The sequence below is a fragment of the Astyanax mexicanus genome, chromosome 11 (genome assembly GCF_023375975.1).
Source record: "Astyanax mexicanus isolate ESR-SI-001 chromosome 11, AstMex3_surface, whole genome shotgun sequence".
Lineage (NCBI taxonomy): Eukaryota > Metazoa > Chordata > Actinopteri > Characiformes > Acestrorhamphidae > Astyanax > Astyanax mexicanus.
In genome coordinates, this window is record NC_064418.1 from 33,952,025 (window position 1) to 33,970,615 (window position 18,591).

Here is an 18,591-nt window from a genome sequence, read left to right on the forward strand (position 1 = left end):
TTGACAGTATTTGATAAAGTTTTGCACAGTATGTGCTGGGGTTCCTGAAGGCTTTGGGCGAGGTGTTTTTTTTGCCGTGGTCCGGTGGTGTTGCGTGTGGTACGGGTGGGAGTGGGGGTTTGTTTGAGATGATGCTGTGCGCTGGGGTCCGTTTTGCTTGGGGCTCCCAAATGCCTTAAAATGGCCCTGCCCCTATAACCCAGTGCTCTAAACACAAAACACACTGCTTTTATGTTGAGCATAGCGCTGGGCGGTATAACGGTTTATTCGGTATACCGCGGGGTGAACTTTAACTGGTATGTGTTTCTCTCATACCACCATACCATTAGAGGGCGCTGCGGAGCGCCGTGCGGAACAGAACCGTCAAAGAAGAGTCAAACGCTGGTCTAGCTCTGTCCTGCCGGGCAAGAAACAAAAAACAAAAAAACATAATAATAAAAAAACATAATAAAAATATTGATATACCATGAAACCACCAGAATCTTGAAAAATACAGTGATATGCATTTTTGCCCATACAGCCCAGCACTAGTTAAACACTTGCTTTATGTTTTTTTATTTTATCATTAGATTTTTTGACAAAAAAAAAAAAAATACAGAAGAACAGTCTTACTAAAATATTTCAGATGAAATGCTGAATAATGTTGGATGCCAAAGATGAAGGATTCAGGCCCAGAAATGAAACATCTTGCCTGGACACTTTTGCTGAATGTATTTAGAAGATTCATTGCAGTTATATTAGTTTGTTACTTAGTACTTAAGTAGGTTTGGGGCAGTTTTGTAGACAGGGACTAAGCAGCATTTTGAATGTAGATTTGCTATTGAAAGGGAATTGTGAGTTTACGTAGGCTTAATTCCTGTCTGGGAAACTGTCTTTTCTTGTTCTACTCAAGCAGTTAGTTTTTTTTCTGAAAAGGTTCTTCAACTTTTTTTTTTAGATATAAGAATTTTATTTAGGAATGAAAAAAGAGATTTTGTATAATTCCTTTTTTATGCTGTTTCCTTTTCACATTCCCTGAGCATCAGCATGATATCTCGGCTCAGTCACACCTGAATCATCTCTCCAGTTAACTAACAAACAGGGTAATGGTGTTAACAACCCTGACGTGCGGGAGGACCTTAGGGGAAAGACACTGGAAAACACTGGAGAGCATTGCTCTCAGTTAAATGCACTATAAATACTGTCTGTCATAGCAACACTGCCCTCTAGTGTACTGTGGGAAATAAGAGATAATCTTGTTTGGTTTGATCTTGCTTTTTGTTTAGTCTTGTGCTTTTTTTTTTGCATTTTTGTGATTTTAATCCCATTCCAGTGTAACCTTTTGAGCTATTATTACCTTGAAGGGTTGAAAGTTTGAGGCAGTTTGTGTTTAATCAGTGGAAACTGGAAAGGCACAATTAAGCACATTTCTGCAATGACTTCCAAAGTGAGCCTGAAATTTAAGGCCTGCTTCTGCTTGATTTGATTTGAACAGAAAAAAAGGTTAGACAACCGTCCAAATTTAAGTTTTTATTCAAAAAATTCAAAGAAATGAACAGAAATAAAGCTTAAGGAACAATCTAATGAAAAAAATAAGTTTTTTTGGCTTTGACAAACACCACAGAAAAAAAAAAGAAATACAGAGGAAGGTCTCTCTTTAACCGGACAAATTACCACAGGCAAGTTTGTGGCACATGTAAAACAAACAAACAAAATAAAAATAACTCTCATATAGATATCTCTATGAAAAACTTTTTTTTTTATTTCTTCAAACAGTCTGTACAAAACTTCTCTGTTCATAAATTATTACTTTTTTTCATAACTTAATGGCTGTCTAGTATGCGATGTTTCATGTTCATGAGCGATTCTATCCATCTCCCTCTCTTTCATCCAGCTATACATTGGCACTTGGTTCAGGTGTTACTAGCAGCGTTGCCCACACAAGACTCGTGCTCATGCATTCTTCAGTCTCCAGCCTCACACTCGCAACACACACAAACGTCAAGGATCCTTCAATCTCTGCCCACCCACTCATTCACACACACTCACACACATGAACATACACACCTCAAGCATGCTTCAAACTCTGCCCACACATGAAATCTATCATACAGTCTCAGACATCACACACACACACACACACACACACACATACGCACACAGCAGAGCAGAGCAGAGCTGCAAGGTTTGTGCTGCTGAAAGTCTGGACTGGGACTGAACAGTAGCGATGTCTCAGGAACACAGATCCTAGAAATACCACAACTTTCAGTTTGGATTTTTCTCTTTCTCTTTATTTCTCTCCTTCTGTCTTTTGTCGACTATCGGAACATCCTGTGATTAAAGCAGCAGTGTTTTGCTTTTGAAACTATGAAACTGAATGCCTAGACAAGACTAAATCACGTTCAACGCACATCTATCCTTACAATAACGTCATTTAAAAAATTGGTTTTGAAGGAAATAAAATCAAAAGTATTTTTAAAAACAACCTGAAAGAAAACAAGTGTGTATATGCGGGCAGCTCCAGAGCTAGCCGTTTGGTCTGGAGGGGGCGGGCTGAACCTGCTAGCCCGGCCAATCAAAACAGAGGAGAACGCAACTCTGAGGTAGATAATTGGTCGATAGGACCACCAGTTCAAAACACAGTCTGTTGGAAGACAACCTAATAAAGCCTAAATTAAAGCCTATTGTGATTTTAAAAGAAAACAAAAACAATAATAAAGAAAAAGATGCTGAAAATTACCCTAGCAGAGATATATCACTGTGCTGCTCAGTTCATAGTTTCAAACGTCTCCTTTTTGCGTGTTCTAGTTTCGTATTTCAGTTTCGTGTGCTCTGTAGTGATGTTTGTGGCACTTGTTGGATCAGAATCTTCCTTCATGCACGTGTCCAAACCTTGACAACAACTAAAGACAGCTGGATGCATATATACAAAAAAGGCACATTCTCGAAATTGCAGTCTAGTCCAGTAAAAAGTCTTAGAATTGTATCCTGCCCAGGGAGAAGATGATGATATTATCGTATCCGTTTCTTTATATCGGTTTTCTAGCTCACTGTCTTTGGTGAAGTAAACTTTTGATTGAAAGTGCCAAGTTCTGTTTGCTTCCTAGTTAAAAAAAAAGAGCTAGACAAACGAAAATCTGCAGAAAAATCAATCTCATCTAGAAACCTCCACTGAACTCCCGCTAAAAGTTGAATTCATCTGTACACAATCACAAAACACGTCTGTCTGCATCAAAACATCAAAACTGAAAGAAATCATAAGCATACTTTTAAAAAGACAATTAAATTCTGTCAGAGAGCCTGACCACATAACCCCCCACCCCTCAAGAACAAAACAAAAAATTAAAAGGAAAACTCAACGACTTGGTCAGACCACTCTCCCCCAACCCACACGTTCATGTTCAGCTAAACTACAACAGCGTTTTTCTTCTTTAATCTAAAAGGCAATTTAAAAATGTGTTCATTCAGCAGAATTTCTACCACATTCAAACAACCGGAGGCTTTATCTCTCCGATTACAAAAACATTACATCGTATTTAAACTCAATCACCATTTATCACTCAACACATTTTCTATTCTAAAAGCTCTATGAAGATCAGTAAAAAGCAAAAACACCTAAACTAGGCAAAGCGAATTTCATTAGCTAGATCCTAAGAAAAGCCCTATTCAGCTGATTTACAAGGCCTTAGCTGATTTTTTTTATGTCTCTTTCTCTGGTTCAGCCTCTGCTGGAGGCTACCTGTACAGCTGTATGGAAAGAATTTAAGGCAAATCGTATGAGAAAGAGAGACAGAGAGAGAGAGAGAGATCATTCTAGATCAAAAGGACAAAACACACTGTACAAGAGAAAACATGTAACACTTCACCATAGCAACACTCACACTGCAAGCACAAAAAAAAAACACACATCTTTCTCAGGATGTCCGGCCGATAAATCTCTTCAAACAACAAAATGTTCAGTACAAAGAAAATAAAAGCAAGAAGAAGAAGAAGAAAAAAAACACACACACAAATCTGAAATCATAAAAAAATATTAACAATGGACACCTCTGCTACCATGCACGTCTAGTCACATGATCCTTTGAGTTCTTGTACCCATGTGACTTGATTCCTTGGTAAAAATAAACGTTCTTTCTATTAAAATAAAACTTTTTAAAATTATTTTTTTTCCCCCGTTTTTCTTCGTCGATAGCTAGCATCCTTTGATGAACTTAATATTTTATTTGCACCTCATAGAACTTATACCAAAAATAGTCTGAATAGTTGTATTAAAACAGAGGAAAACTCATTGTAGAACCTGTGCAAACGCCGATTGAACGGTCGAGCTTAATCCATCAGAGGAAGCATGATTGTTGAAGCAGATTCCCCTCGCTGTCTCCTGAGAGCGGAGGGACCTAAACAAGCACAAAGACAGATACAAATCAATTACCTTTCAGTTAACTTCACTAGCTGAAGTTTTAGCATACAACTAGATAGGAACAGTTTTAAATGAGAAAAACACAATTATACACATGCAATTTATATATATATATATATACACACACTCAATATAAGACAGACAAGTATGTTGGGGCGGGGCTTAGCAAGGCGTGGGTTGCGTTCTACCTTGTACACATCACTCCTGCTACCAATGAGAGCGTCCTTACATACATTAAGAACCTGGTTCTTTATCAAAGTGGATCTTCTGTAGCACCTTTCAAAGATTGTTTTGTCACCCTCATTTTTAAATGAGATGGCCAGTTTGACTATATTATTGCAGTAAATGTTATAATTATAATTAATACACTATTAATTATTATAAATACTGACCACCTGAATGCCTTATTTTGTTCAGTATATGTCACTAAGGGACTTCATTGGTTTAAGTGAAACTAAGTGATGTAAGGAACCTTCCACATCTTTTAAATGGATTAAATATGGATTAAAAAGCATACTAAGTTCTGTTTAAGTTGATGATCGTCAGGAAACTCTGAATAAAATCATTGTACTAAGAGTTTCAGATATTTTACTCTTTTGTCTGTGTTTCAAAATATCTTGATGCATTGAATATCATAAAATTGTCCTTAAGTATCGTGATATAATATTTCTGCTGCATCACCCAGCCCTAGTTGAGGCTTTATGTGCTTGAACTGTAAAGCTGTACCTCTTCATCACTTGTTTTGTTGGTAGGTGTAGGGAGAATGATCACCAGAGGACTCCACCTGAGGCTGTGGACTGTTTTCCTGCAAATCAGAATACATTGTATTATTTGATTTATAACATACTCAATCTTTCGCAATGCACACAAACTACTTTCTTTTGGAAGGGTTTTGTGTGTGTGTGTGTGAGATGTGTGACTCAACTAACCTCCACTGCAGAAGCCTGCATAGGAGTGTACTGAGGGATGTACGCGCTCTGCATCACTGCGTTAGCCGGCATGAACTGCAACACAAATAAAAGCCATAAAGAATGCAAGCGTGACTCGTAAAACCACATTACACACCTTAAACAAACAACTTTACTTTTTGTCTCAGCAGGGAACGTAACCTTCCAGAAAGAATGAGCTGTGACTCGTGAATGTTCACCACAACTGCATAAGGACGTCATCGGAAGGAAAAAAAATATTTTATGTAAATTAATGTAGCAAGATTCCAAGATTATTGAAAGCAAATTTGAGATAAATGCTTTTTTTAATGTATAATTAAATGGCCAAATCAAATTAGCTAAAAAAAAAAAAAATCAAGTCAAAAACAAAATAAAAAAATATATATATATATATTTAGGAGCCGATTGAACATTCTGTTTTTGTCTGATATATTGGCATATTGGTATAAAAACTAGATCATATTGTAGTGGTCATGCTAAAACTTTGTAACTAGATTTTTTTGTGCTGTTTTTAATTTTTTTTGACAAAATTCCAATATGACAGTTTACACATGGTCAAAATTACACAATAATTAGATATATAGAAATGCTCTAAAATGTATTAATACATTTTTGAATAACTGACATCCATTGAAAGTTAAGAAAGTTTTTTTCCCCAGTACTATATGCAATTCAACTTCACAATATACACAGATAAACTTATAGAAATTTTACATTTCAATTTCAATACAACAAATATTCAAGTTTAAAACCTCCGTCTGTGTCTAAAGCACGGGACTGTACCATGCCTATTTAATGACATGTTTCCTATTTTAAATGCTTACGTGCTTCAATAAGAGCAAACACTTGGGCTTTGTGTCAAAGTAAGGGAAAGTGAACGTCCTTACCGCTCCTGTGCTGCCCAGAGAGAGGTGACTCATCTGCTGCGTGAGGGGGCTCATCATGGACGTTGGCTGCAGTGACATGGAGGGATCCATAGAGGGTGATATTACAGCTCCCTACACAAGAACCAAAGAGAAAGAAAAAGACGTCACATCAAATTCCTGAGACTGGGAGCATTCAGACTGGCTGTACAGGATCCTCCCTTCAGACTCTCCTCCTCTTAAAGCACAAAGGCTGCCTCTAGTTTACTTAGGGTGGGTCTATTTAAGGCCAGGGTCTTCATAAACCTGCTGAAAATATGCTACTATATACAGTATGTCCATAGTGAAAATCTATTCTCTTAAATTCACATATTTTTGTGTACTTTACAACAGGGGCGTCTTCACAAAGCAGCTTTAGAGCGGTGTCTAAAGCCCCCAGTGAGCAAACTAAGTTTAACTGTGCCGAGAGAAAAAAAAAAAAGCTCCCTCAGAGCCAGCGGAAGAGATCTTAACAGGAAACTCAAAAACGGGAAACCATGCTGCTCTGGTCAACACAAGACAATAATAGACAATAACATAATGCGTACTATACCAGTACTTTTTGTATATTTTCATTGCATTATAAAAGCTTTTTACAGACACTGAAGAGACTGTTTTTTGTTGTATTTGTAACGAAACAGAACACAGACGCTTGCAGTAAAATATAGATGAGGATTTAATACTAAGGGCAAAAAACGAGAGTGTAGTCATAATACAAGCGGTGGTCAAAACCAGAGAAAGAATAAACCAGTACATCAGAGACAAAACGCGAGACAAAAGAGAAACCTGAGCCGGAAATACAGTCTAAAAAAACAAAAACAGAGCAAAGGGGCTAGTCAAACACGAGAAAAAAGGATTAATGCACGGCAATACAATCAGAAAGTAAACGCTTAATATGTCGATGAATAAACAGTGGCAATACTTCGCGAAAAATAATTCAAACAAATAGGTTTATCTATCGTAAAATATAAAAGTAACAGCTGAAAACAATTCTAGAATGCTGGAGATGATGAGTGTGAGAAAGTGCAGCGATTGGCTGAGTCTGAATATGTGATATTGTCATGCATTGCATGCTGGGGGTTGTAGTTCTGCAGAGAAGCATGTATATTGACGGGAAGGGAAAAGGAAAGATAGAGTTAGGAACTACAGTGTTTGTATCAGGCGTGACAGTATTGTATTATTTAAGAGTTTTATTACTTATTATATTCATATATTGGAATCACTGACTGCATTCAGGAACAAGAGAATTAAAAAGCTCTGGATGTTGGATGATCACCATTCTAACTGATCCCTCCCCAACCCATCCCATCATTCCAGAAAACACAGTTACACTGCTCTACTGCTCAATGCTGAGGGGGTGGAGATAGGGGTTTACAGGTATAGTGGCAGCAGGTTAAAGCAAGTATAAACAGTACCGTAGTCACTTTCGGTTTTACTTTACGACATTAAAAACTCCTCTTTGTTGTTTTGCCCTCAAAATAAAGGATCACGGTGTAAAGGAGCCATGTAATAGCAAACCATAACCTTGCCTTGTTTTCAGCACTGCAACAAGAGCACTGTTAATTAGTTATTTGTAATCTAGATGTTTGTGTCTGATGAGTTAAACAAACTGTAGCCAGTCATATACAGCTCTGGAAAAAAATAAGTAGATTCAGTTCCTGAATCAGTTTCTCTGGTTTTGCTATTTATAGGTTTATGTTTGAGTAAAATGAACATTATTGTTTTATTCTATAAACTACAACGGACAACATTTTTTAAATTCCAAATAAAAATATTGTTATTTAAGGCATTTATTTGCAGAAAATAAGAAACGGCTCAAATAACAAAAAGACACATTTGACAACTAATTGCAAATAAATGTGGCCAAAATCTTATCATGATACATCCCAGATATTAGTCACGGAAATGGACCAGTTGTAATCAGGTTCTTTGGGTTTGAAATTCAGTAAATAGAGAGTATATAAAACTTAAAACTACAGCAGTACCATCCAGCTTTCAGCTCAGCTGCACACTGAAGACTCGTACACAGAAGCCCATCGCTGTGAGGGCTTCATTAGCAAGGCTGCAGTGCTAATGCACTGAAGTTCAGAGCCACTCAGGCTAGAAGACCCTGCACACACTCTCTGTATGAGTCCTTTCTGTTCCTGCCTCAAAGCGAGGGAGAGACAGCCCACTTTTATTCTCAACACCCCTCTTTCTGTTTCCTTCACCCTAAACCTCTCCGTCTCAGTCCCCATCACCCACTCTCTCATTAATTCTGCTGAGAATGAAGATGTGAATATATCTCTTACACTCATTAGTAAAATCACCTTGTCTCACAATCTCTTCCACCAATTTGTAACTCAAAGTAAAAACCACAGATCCGACAGTGGAAGATAAAAGAAGCTAGAATGAGGTTTAAGTGGAGCACAATCAGAACGCAGTGTGAAAAAAGGATCCTCTGCAGGCTTCCAGTGGGTTTGGTGGACCATAAAAAATGTAACTGTTAAACTCTAAAGGTCAATTTTGTGGGTCCACACTTCTCAAAACTACTTCAGCTTAGACTTAGAGTTGGTAATTAATATTTCCCTTTAGAGAAAGAAACATTACAGACTCAGGGTTTTGTTAAACAGAGAACTGTGATAAACTGAGATGTTGGTGCTGTTCTTTTGCTGATTGCACAAAATCACTCAGGTTTGTGGACAGTGGAACAGATGAATGCCAGTGTTTCAGAGAGCCCCCATGTCTGTGTTACCTTCTGGCTCACTCTTTTTTTATTCAAACATGCCATAGGCGTTATTATTATCAGACTCTGATAATGATTTATATTGTCTGTTCCACATAAATCCAAAATAAATCTAATTACATTTCTTTACCTTTTATTGAGTTAGTTTCTGCCTCCCTGACCCACTTAATGGAGAAGATTAGATTCCTATGGTTTCCACTATCAGACAAGCCATCTAGCTACTGCTAGCTTTTATACTATTATTATCACCATTATTAACAATCATCATTAGTTTCAATTGCTTACCATCACTTCTATGACTCTATTCATTGTACCCCTAACCATAACAACATAACAGGCCTGGTGGCGGTCCAGTGACTTTTTATCAGCAATTATTATTTATATTAATTAATTTTACATGACTGACCTCTAGTGACTCATTCAGAAATCAGTCTAGATCAGGGAAGTTACATTTCTGTAGGTCGACTACGCTAATATGAGTAAATGTGTTTTTGCAGGTTTCACAAACACAGTATATTTAAAAATCCGGACAGTTTTTTACCTAACTTTTTATTCATAGGCAACAAAGTAAATGTCGTGGTGAATGATTTGAGTGATTACATACTACGAACTCTTATTTTAAAAAATATTTTTTTTCCCCAAAGAAACACACCCGTTAAGTTTAAACCATGGTTTATGTATGCGGTATGAAGAACCACCACAACAACAGTATTTTAAAATTCAGGCTTACCGGATGTTGCATAATGTAGGGCTGGTGGGTGACCCAGGATGGATTTTGCACCTAAAATAACACACACACAAAAACACACACACACAAAAACACACACACAGAAAGTGAACACACAATGCAAAGACAGTTACTATTGTTTTCGCACTGGTTTAATCAGTGCAAAAATGAGACCCTCCCTCTCTCTGTTACAAAGCAGTGTTCAAAATCAAGAGTTAAAAATCACACAAACATAACCAAACACACACACACACACACACACACACACACCGAAGTAAACACTAGAGGCATGTAGATGAATACATGCTCACTAATGTAAGGCAGTCCTCCATTATCCACAGATAATTGCACAACATCACAGGTTTGGTATCAGTTTGATATTTTGACCTGACTGATAATAGACTGTCAGACGGTGATGCTTTAATCCTCTAATGCTGTGAATTACTTTATTCCAGGCTCTGATAGGAAAGCCATTTTTTTACCACTTGTTGTTCAGTTAATCTGATGTATCCATTTAAAGTGCTGTTTTTCCATATTACTCTAATTAAACTATTATTTTCTATTTTACACTACTAGTTCTACATTATTAATCTTCAGTATTTTACACTTATATTTAAATGAACATAATTAGCCCAAATTATAAGTAATGACAGAAAAAAATCTAATTAATCTAATCTACTGGAACAAAACAAAGATGTATATAATACACATTTGTAGTTTCTTTCCTAATACACACTAATTCTTGTAGGTACAGTCCTATTAATCACATCTTGATAAGGGGTTCTGAAAGGGGCTGGAGCTTTCTCGATAACAAAGAGGTAAGTATGATTTGATTACATTATGTCTTCATTGTGATCCTTTGTGACAAATCACATTCAAGATCTCATTGCTGTCCCAAAAACTCCATGTCAATTTTGCATTTTTCTTTTTTTACATACAATTGTCATGCTGAATGGACCAGCAAACTTTTACATTAAGATTTTAGGGCAGTAGTGGCTCACTGGTTAGCAAAATGCAACTGTTGGGTCCTAAACGCCTACTGCTATGGCTGCCCACCACTCCGGGCACCTGTGCTCACTATACTTCACTGTCTGTGATTAATTACTAATGTGTATGTGTGTGTTTAGTCTATGGATGGGTTGAAGGCAGAGGCCACATTCCATTTGTAAGTCCAGTACCAATATGATGAATATGGCTGTTTTTTTATCCCTTCATTAAAGCATTACAGGGTACTTTCAGCAACAAGAATTTTAATTTATTATTGTTTCTAATGAACTTATAAAACACATTGATTTGATTAAATGTAGCTAATTCTAGTTGATGACATGCAAGTATTGTCCATATTCTTACAATATTGGTTGACAGAGATTGGATATCTGCAAAAATAGAGATTTAAATAAATGTAGAAATTATCCAAAACCTCAAACTCTAAAACACACATTATTTGTGAATTCGAGCACGTTTTCAGTAAGGGACCACACACACACACACACACACTGACTGGAGAAGAGAGCTTGAGCTGATATGTACCGGGTATGTGGACACTTGGGAGAGGTATGGTGACATGGCCGTCTGCGGGATCAATCGGTTGGTAATGCTGTAGGGACTGGGGTAAAACCTGCAGAGAGAAACAGAGAGAGATGGAGAGAGAGAGCGTGTGAGAGGGGAATTATCAGCCACAGTAAGAGCAATTATTCTGAGCTTTGGGAAAGTAAAATTAAATCACGCCAAAATGAGATGTTTAAAAATAAGAGACTCGTTCAAAGACCATAATCTAGCCAGTGCAGGTTCAAAAACTGCGCACAGAGAGAACAGCTGTGCTTTCTTACTTATCTGTATTACACTATATCAACTTCAACACTGTATTCTATCAAAATTCCATATATTCTCATATATATACCTCCTAAACTGCTATATTCACGTAAGTTATAAGCTGCCATTTAACTATACGTTTAACTATATGCCATAATACCTATTACATATCTCTACACCTTATTCTCTCACACACTAACTGAGAAAATACTGTGTCAGCACTGTATTGTGCCTTCTCTTCACTCTAATATCTGCTTCATTTACTGTTCTAGGTCTATATTTGCACAATGTGTGTGCACTTTCTGTTGTCAATATCACACTATTTGTTCCATGTTGGAAGCATGTCCTGGAGGAACATACTTTTGCTCCACTGTGTACTCAAATGGAATGACAATAAAAGCCTTTTGGCTTGATAAAACACAGTTACTGCCAGTATAACGGTATTAAACTGTGTTTATAACAGCATTTATAAAGTATTTTAGTGCAGTGCAGTTATTTAAGCTGGCCACAAATATTGTCTACACATTTTTATGTTCAAAACGAAGAAAAATAAGGAAGAAAATAAGAAGAATTATTTGACAAGCCTTAGCGAGGTCAGGATTTTGGATGATCATCATCCCACCCTCTATTTCTCATCCCAAAAGTACTGTTCTACTGCTCAACATCTTAATTCTTGGGGCTATAATCCCCTTTATCCCAAAGGTGAGATGTTTGTGGGTTGCTGCTGCTGCCACTTACCCATTCTGCATAGCTGCAGCAGTAGGGTCATATGTGAGCGTCATTCCCGCCTGAGACATAGAGAGAGAGAGAGACTCATGAATATTTTGCCACCACTGTGATTCTTATTCCAGTCAGCGTTTTACGGCCTTCTCCTTTACTCCCACACACTCTCCCTTTCTGCCAGTCTCTCTCTCTCACACACACATACACACACCCACATACCCTTTTAGCTTCACTCATCCATCAGTATTCACTCGCTCACCATCACACACACACACACACACACACACACACACACACACACACACACACACACACACACACACTCAAACACTCACACAGACTCATGTAGGGAAAGCTTGAGGTAAATTAATATAGAGCTTAAAATTGATATAGAATGTATACAAAACATGACCAAAACGTGACAATGACATCCACTATTTGGATTTATAAACACACGCGTGCGCACGCACACACACACACACACTGAGCACTCACAAGTCTGGCCTCTCCATCTCTGGCCCACGCTCGGCCGTTCGGCACGTATTTATTTTGGCTCTGTCGCTTCTTCTGCCCTCCATCTGCAAACTTGCACAGCAGCGGCTCACTAGGGGCTGGAGAAGGAGAGACAGACACAGAACCAAATAAAATAACAGAGAGAGAGAGAAAGAGAGAGAGAAAAAGTGAGTGACACATACATAGATCACAGCACACATCATTCTGTCTACTCAACTTTCACTGTCCTCTCTGTCATCTGAGGGACAGCCTGCCTCCAATCAAAACGTCCACTTTTTCCACACTATACTAAAAATATAGACATCTAACCCTCCAGCGGCCTTCCCATAATCCCCCCTGCCCTCCTCCTCCCTATTCAGAGAGGCATCATGGGCAGTGGAGACTATTTCAGTCTAATAATCCAATTACAAAGCTTAGAGTGAGAGAGAGAGAGAGGAGGCAACATCGGAGCCAAACACAGAGACCCCTACTCTAAAACTGTGTGAGAGAGAAAGAGAGAGAGAGAGAGAAAGAGAGAGAGAAAAATTAAAAAAGCATAATTTATAACCCCCCAAATTGATATTTCATGTTTTGCCTGGCCAATTTCCTTCCATTTGCTAAAACACATTAATTTTTGCATTTCAGGCCAGAAGCACATTCCAATGAAGTTGGACTAGGGTTACAACGATTAGTCGATATTATCGACTTATCGTTTTTTATAAAATTGTCGACTCCAAACATTCATTGTCGACTAATTGTAAATTAATGTGCGTCTCCAAAAAAGCCCAAACCCAACAGATTACATATTTCCTCACTAAATATCAGCATTTTCCACATTTAATTGTTAAATTTCTGGACATTTAGATGACATTAAAATCTCATATTCTGCTGTTTCTATCGTTTTGAAGCGATGGAGAAAGCTAGGAACAGTAGTCATACTCACATCAAGCGGAGATGGAAGGGCATGGAGAGTTAATCGGTAACTATCAGACTAATCAGAAAAATAATCGGCATATTAGTCGAATCCGGAAAATAATCATTAGTTGCAGCCCTAGTTGGGACAAAGTCGGTTTAGGACTAGTAAGACAAGATTCCTCAAAGAAAGACTGGGAGGGATTTGTGTATTTGTATATTATGTATCAGTTGCTTTCAAAAACAACCTTCAAAACTTCAATATGCAAAACAGAAGACCTATGTTATCCATGTCCAGAAGTGCGTTGACTTCCCTGTACTTTCTGAATATATCTGGGGTGGACCATCTCACCATGAAGACATGCACTGAACGGAAGCTGTGGGCTCAGAACCGCTGACAGAAAGAACCAACCAGACTGTTTTCAGTATCAAAACGTCAAAAAGCCAGGGTCCACCATTGTATAACATCATATAACTACACTTCAGTTATGTAGCATCAATATAAAAATGTACATTAGGATCTTAGAACAGCAGCATATGCTGCCCAAAAGACGGCATCATCTCCAGGGATGTTCATGCATTTTTCTACAAGGCAATTCAAAACCACATGCTGCACACATTATAAAGAGACTAGACTGGACTGGACTGGCCTGCCTGCAGTCCTGAGCTGTCCCCAGTAGAGAATGTGTGGAGAATTTAAAAAGCATCAGCAATGACCTTGTACTGCCGCACACCTTGAGACGTGTTTGGAGAAATAATGGGACACAATAACACATGAAACACGAAACACTTCATCACTCGGTATCCTCAGTGGAAAATTACTAGTTTTTGGAAGTTTTTTGAGAAGGAATGGCAACATTAAAAAGTGGTAAATGCTTTACAGGTCTGAAATGCAGGAATGGATGTATATTAACAAGTTAAATAAAAAAAAAACAAGTTAAATAAAGTTGACCAGACAAAACAAGATATTTATAGAGATCATACTCTTTGCATTCAAATCTCCATCCAAGAAAATGTAAGGAACACTACGTTTTTATTTGCATCCTATGCTGTCCCAGCATTTTTTATTTTTTTAAAGTTGCAAATGAAAGAGTCTGTAATTTAAAGGAAGTGAGAAAAAGACAAAAGAAGAAAGAATGAAGCACTTAAAGGAGATTGAGGAATATGAGAAATGAGAAAGAGCAGGAGAACGAGAGAGAGAGACAGAAAGAGAGTAAGGGTGAGAGCGAGAGAGACCCGCACACACTGATTTCAACGTTAACCAGAAACTGCATTCAGTAATCAATAAGCACTTTCTCCTGCATTAGGACTACAGTACAGCAATTCTTTCTGTTTATTCTGTGTGTTTGCTTCAATCCAAGTCTACATTAGTCTGAGGTGCAGCGCAGCTCTGAGTCTGAAACACGCAGCCTAAAGCCTGGCTGCTGGAAAGCAGGGAATCACTGCTGGTAAATGAATAGAGAATGAATTTGCCCCGGCAAATCTGAACAAGTGTTGCTTCTTAATGAACAGCCAAATACAATTAATAATGAGTTCAACAACAAACAAACACAAACCACACACACAAATACACTCAGTTTTTCTTACCCATTACTCCAGCTGGCATCTTGAGAAACTTTCCATTGAAGTGAGAAATAACAGCGTCACATTTTTCTGTGGACTCCATTCTGCAAAACAGAGGAAATGAACCTTTACTGAACTTTTAAATCTCTCTCTCTTCCTCTCACTCTCTCTCTAATACATACACACACAAATGGACAGAACACAAGATTGATCAATATGGGGCTCCGAGTGGTCCAGAAGGCTAAGCGCTGCCACTATGATCAGGAGATCGCCGGTTGCCAACAGCTACTGGAGCCATGAGAGAGCAAAATTGGCATTGCTTTCTCCTGGTGGGTAGATGGCGCTCTCTCCCCACATCACTCCAAAGGGTGATGTCGCTCAGCACATTACGTCTGTGAGCTGATGTATCAGAACCGAGTCGCTGTGTTTTTCTCCGAACGCACTGTGAGGTGTTGTCTGACTTGGCGGAGGAGGCATGTGCTAGTCTTTACCTTCCTGGTGTGTTGGGGCATCGCTAGTGATAGGGGGAGTCCTAATGAGTGGGTTGGGTAATTGGTTGTGTAAATTGGGGAGAAAATGGGAATTTAAAAAATAAAATAAAATAGCACAGACGTGTTAAATGGTAGATATTAAATGAGATATTAAAATATATTAAATTGTTCTCTATATCTGACCTATGTTACAGTCAACATCAGTTGAGTTGCACTGGTGTGTTACTAGGAAATCCAGTCACTTGATACTAGGGCTGCAACTAATGATTATCTTGGTAATCGACTAATCTGAGGATTATGTTTTTGATTAGTCAACGATTATTTTGGCTGTGTCCTCCACCTCTAAAAACGATATAAACAGCTGAACATGGGCTTTAAAAGGCATTTAAATGTCTGAATGTTGTTTAAATGTGGAAAGTACTGATTATTTAGTGAGTAAATATATAATCTGCTGGGTTTAAGCACTTTTGGAGACACAGACTAAGTTGAGTGTAAACTGTGTGAGTGAGTCATTTACCCATCTCCCATTGCGCTTCTGTCTCCAGCACTTTGTGTAATGCAGAAATGTTACAAAATAACGATTAGTCGACAATAAAATTTGTAGTCAGCAATTTTAAATAATCGACACTTTCAATTATATCGAATAATCGTTGCAGCCCTTCTAGATACAAATGGGATTCCAGTATTTCTGATATGATTTAAATAGCAGGGAGTCATACTGTCATAATGCAAGAGAAAACTACTACATAGACCACCCTACAACCACAGTTTTTCATCATGTCTCCATTTTTTTGTGTAAAAATGCTATTATGGTGTGTAAAAATATTAACACTAACTATAAGTCAAACAAGCAGCATGTCAGGCGCTGGATGCTTAACACATAATATACTGCATGGTATTGATTACTATCATTGTAAATGAGCTAATTGATAACCAAACACTTCTAAAATGTTCTTAAATGCTTGGGCTCCTCAGGCGTCTTTAAATCAGGTGTAGCAAGTAGCACAGCGAGCAGCACAGCAGCACTGAGTGTGTGTGGGACTGAATTCAGTGCAGCCGAACAGCCTTAGGGGCAGGTGAGGTAAGATAATATACTGTAGCCATAGATTATCATTCAAGCTGTTACTTGTTCTCTTTCTCTCTCACACACACACTCTTACAAACACACACACACACACAAACCAAACACTCCGGAAGCCACTCAGTCAGTCAAAGCACCACGTAAGAGGCCAGTTATGAGAGAGTGAGAAAGGAGTGTTCACTCAAACCTGACTCATTTCCACCTCACCCAATTCCAGAGCACAATAGACAAACAGGAAATATTTTAATCATTTATAGTAAAGCCATCAGAATGCTGGAGCTTCAGACATGAAAGCTCATGAAGCTTTTTTATGGGTGCGTCTGCAACAGTCACAACAACAGAATAACTGGACCATGTCAACACGTGAATCTAAAGCACTGGTAGGCCACTGAGCCTCCAATGTTTTTTTATTTTATTTTATTTAATTTTTTTCCCATTTTCTCCCCAATTTCTGCGCAGCCAATTACCCAACCCACTCATTAGGACTCCCCCAATCACTAGTGTTGCCCCAACACACCAGGAGGGTGAAGACTAACACATGCCACATTGCTGAGTAGCATCACAGCGTACTCGGAGGAAAGCGCAGCGGCTCGGTTCTGATGCATCAGCTCACAGACGCCCTGTGCTGCGGACATCACCTTTTAGTGATGTGGGTTTAGGAGAGAGCGCCATCTACCCACCATCTACCCAAGCAGGGCTAATTTTGTTCCCCTTGAGCGCCGGCAGCTTGATGGTAATGTTTTGGGCATGAGCGGGGTTCGAACCTGCGACCTCCCGCTCATAGTGGCTGCGCTTTAGACCCCTGGACCACTCCTCTGCGCCCTGAGACTCCAATGTCAAGCAGTACAGTAATCCTCACCTGGCAAATCCGACTCCTCGGCTAGCCCCGTTAGCGTCCCGGAGTATTCGTGTGGAGACCACCTGACCAAAGGGCTTCAGCATAGACTCCAGATCCTGCTCGTCCATAGTCAGTGGCAGGTTTGAAATGTACAGGTTAGTGGGGTCCTGCTCCTGTTGCTGTGTGGAGAGATACAGATAAAGAGAGAGAGAAATTGAACACAGGTAAAGTTACAGGCTAGCTTTGATACCCATAACTCATACAGAATCCAACATTTAAACACCTCTGTACAGACAAAAAATATATAGAATACACTATATGTACAAATGTTTGTGAACAACAATTCTAATTGAATGGAGTTCTATGGAGCTAATAAACCTGAGCCTGTTGGCACCATACCTAATGCCAGATGTGGGTTAGAATAGTAAAAAAAAAAAAAAAAACAGGACTGAGAGTGTGATTAGTTCGATCAGTAATTAACAACACACATAACATATGAATAAAATACCATAGTAAAATGCCAAGTTTGAGAGAAGACTCTGCCTCAACTTTCTTTTCCTCCTAATAAAATATAAATTCCCATCTCTGCCATTTGTATCCAATGATGGAGGCTTTAACACCAACAGTCCTATCTCCTCCCTGTGATTTATGTCTTTCAGTTCCATCTCCATTTAGTCTTGTGATTAGGGGTGAGCGATATGGCCCTAAAAATAATTTCACAATATTTCATGTTATTTTTTTAAGATAACAATACTCTTGGCGGTATGACAAACACTGAATAAAAAAAAAAAATTCTTGAATACACTACTACATCAAAATGAAAATTACATTTTATTATTGCGTACGATATGATATGGCACACCCCTAACTGAGATATAAAAAAAAATGCAAGAAATGTATTAGATTTGTAACAGAAGTAACAGAACGATCCAGAATGTCCTGATACTAATAATGCACTTCAAATATCTCCATATATCCAGGA

At 38.4% G+C, this 18,591-nt stretch overlaps 1 protein-coding gene across 3 annotated transcripts in view; it reads right to left on the reverse strand.

Annotated features, from left to right (window-relative positions):
• Positions 1 to 1,496: 1,496 nt before the first annotated feature.
• Positions 1,497 to 18,591, reverse strand: part of LOC103030356 (RNA-binding motif, single-stranded-interacting protein 1) — an 83,154-nt gene continuing 66,059 nt past the window's right edge. For all 3 annotated transcript variants that reach the window (XM_022680025.2, XM_022680026.2, XM_022680028.2), the window contains exons 5-14: positions 17,631 to 17,788; positions 15,224 to 15,303; positions 12,728 to 12,843; positions 12,248 to 12,297; positions 11,228 to 11,315; positions 9,701 to 9,751; positions 6,231 to 6,341; positions 5,326 to 5,400; positions 5,123 to 5,201; positions 1,497 to 4,373 (exon numbers count right to left, since the gene is read on the reverse strand). In XM_022680025.2, the coding sequence (XP_022535746.1) occupies positions 5,130 to 5,201; positions 5,326 to 5,400; positions 6,231 to 6,341; positions 9,701 to 9,751; positions 11,228 to 11,315; positions 12,248 to 12,297; positions 12,728 to 12,843; positions 15,224 to 15,303; positions 17,631 to 17,788 (801 nt within the window). In that variant the 3' untranslated portion in view covers positions 1,497 to 4,373; positions 5,123 to 5,129. The remainder of the gene's footprint in view (positions 4,374 to 5,122; positions 5,202 to 5,325; positions 5,401 to 6,230; positions 6,342 to 9,700; positions 9,752 to 11,227; positions 11,316 to 12,247; positions 12,298 to 12,727; positions 12,844 to 15,223; positions 15,304 to 17,630; positions 17,789 to 18,591) is intronic.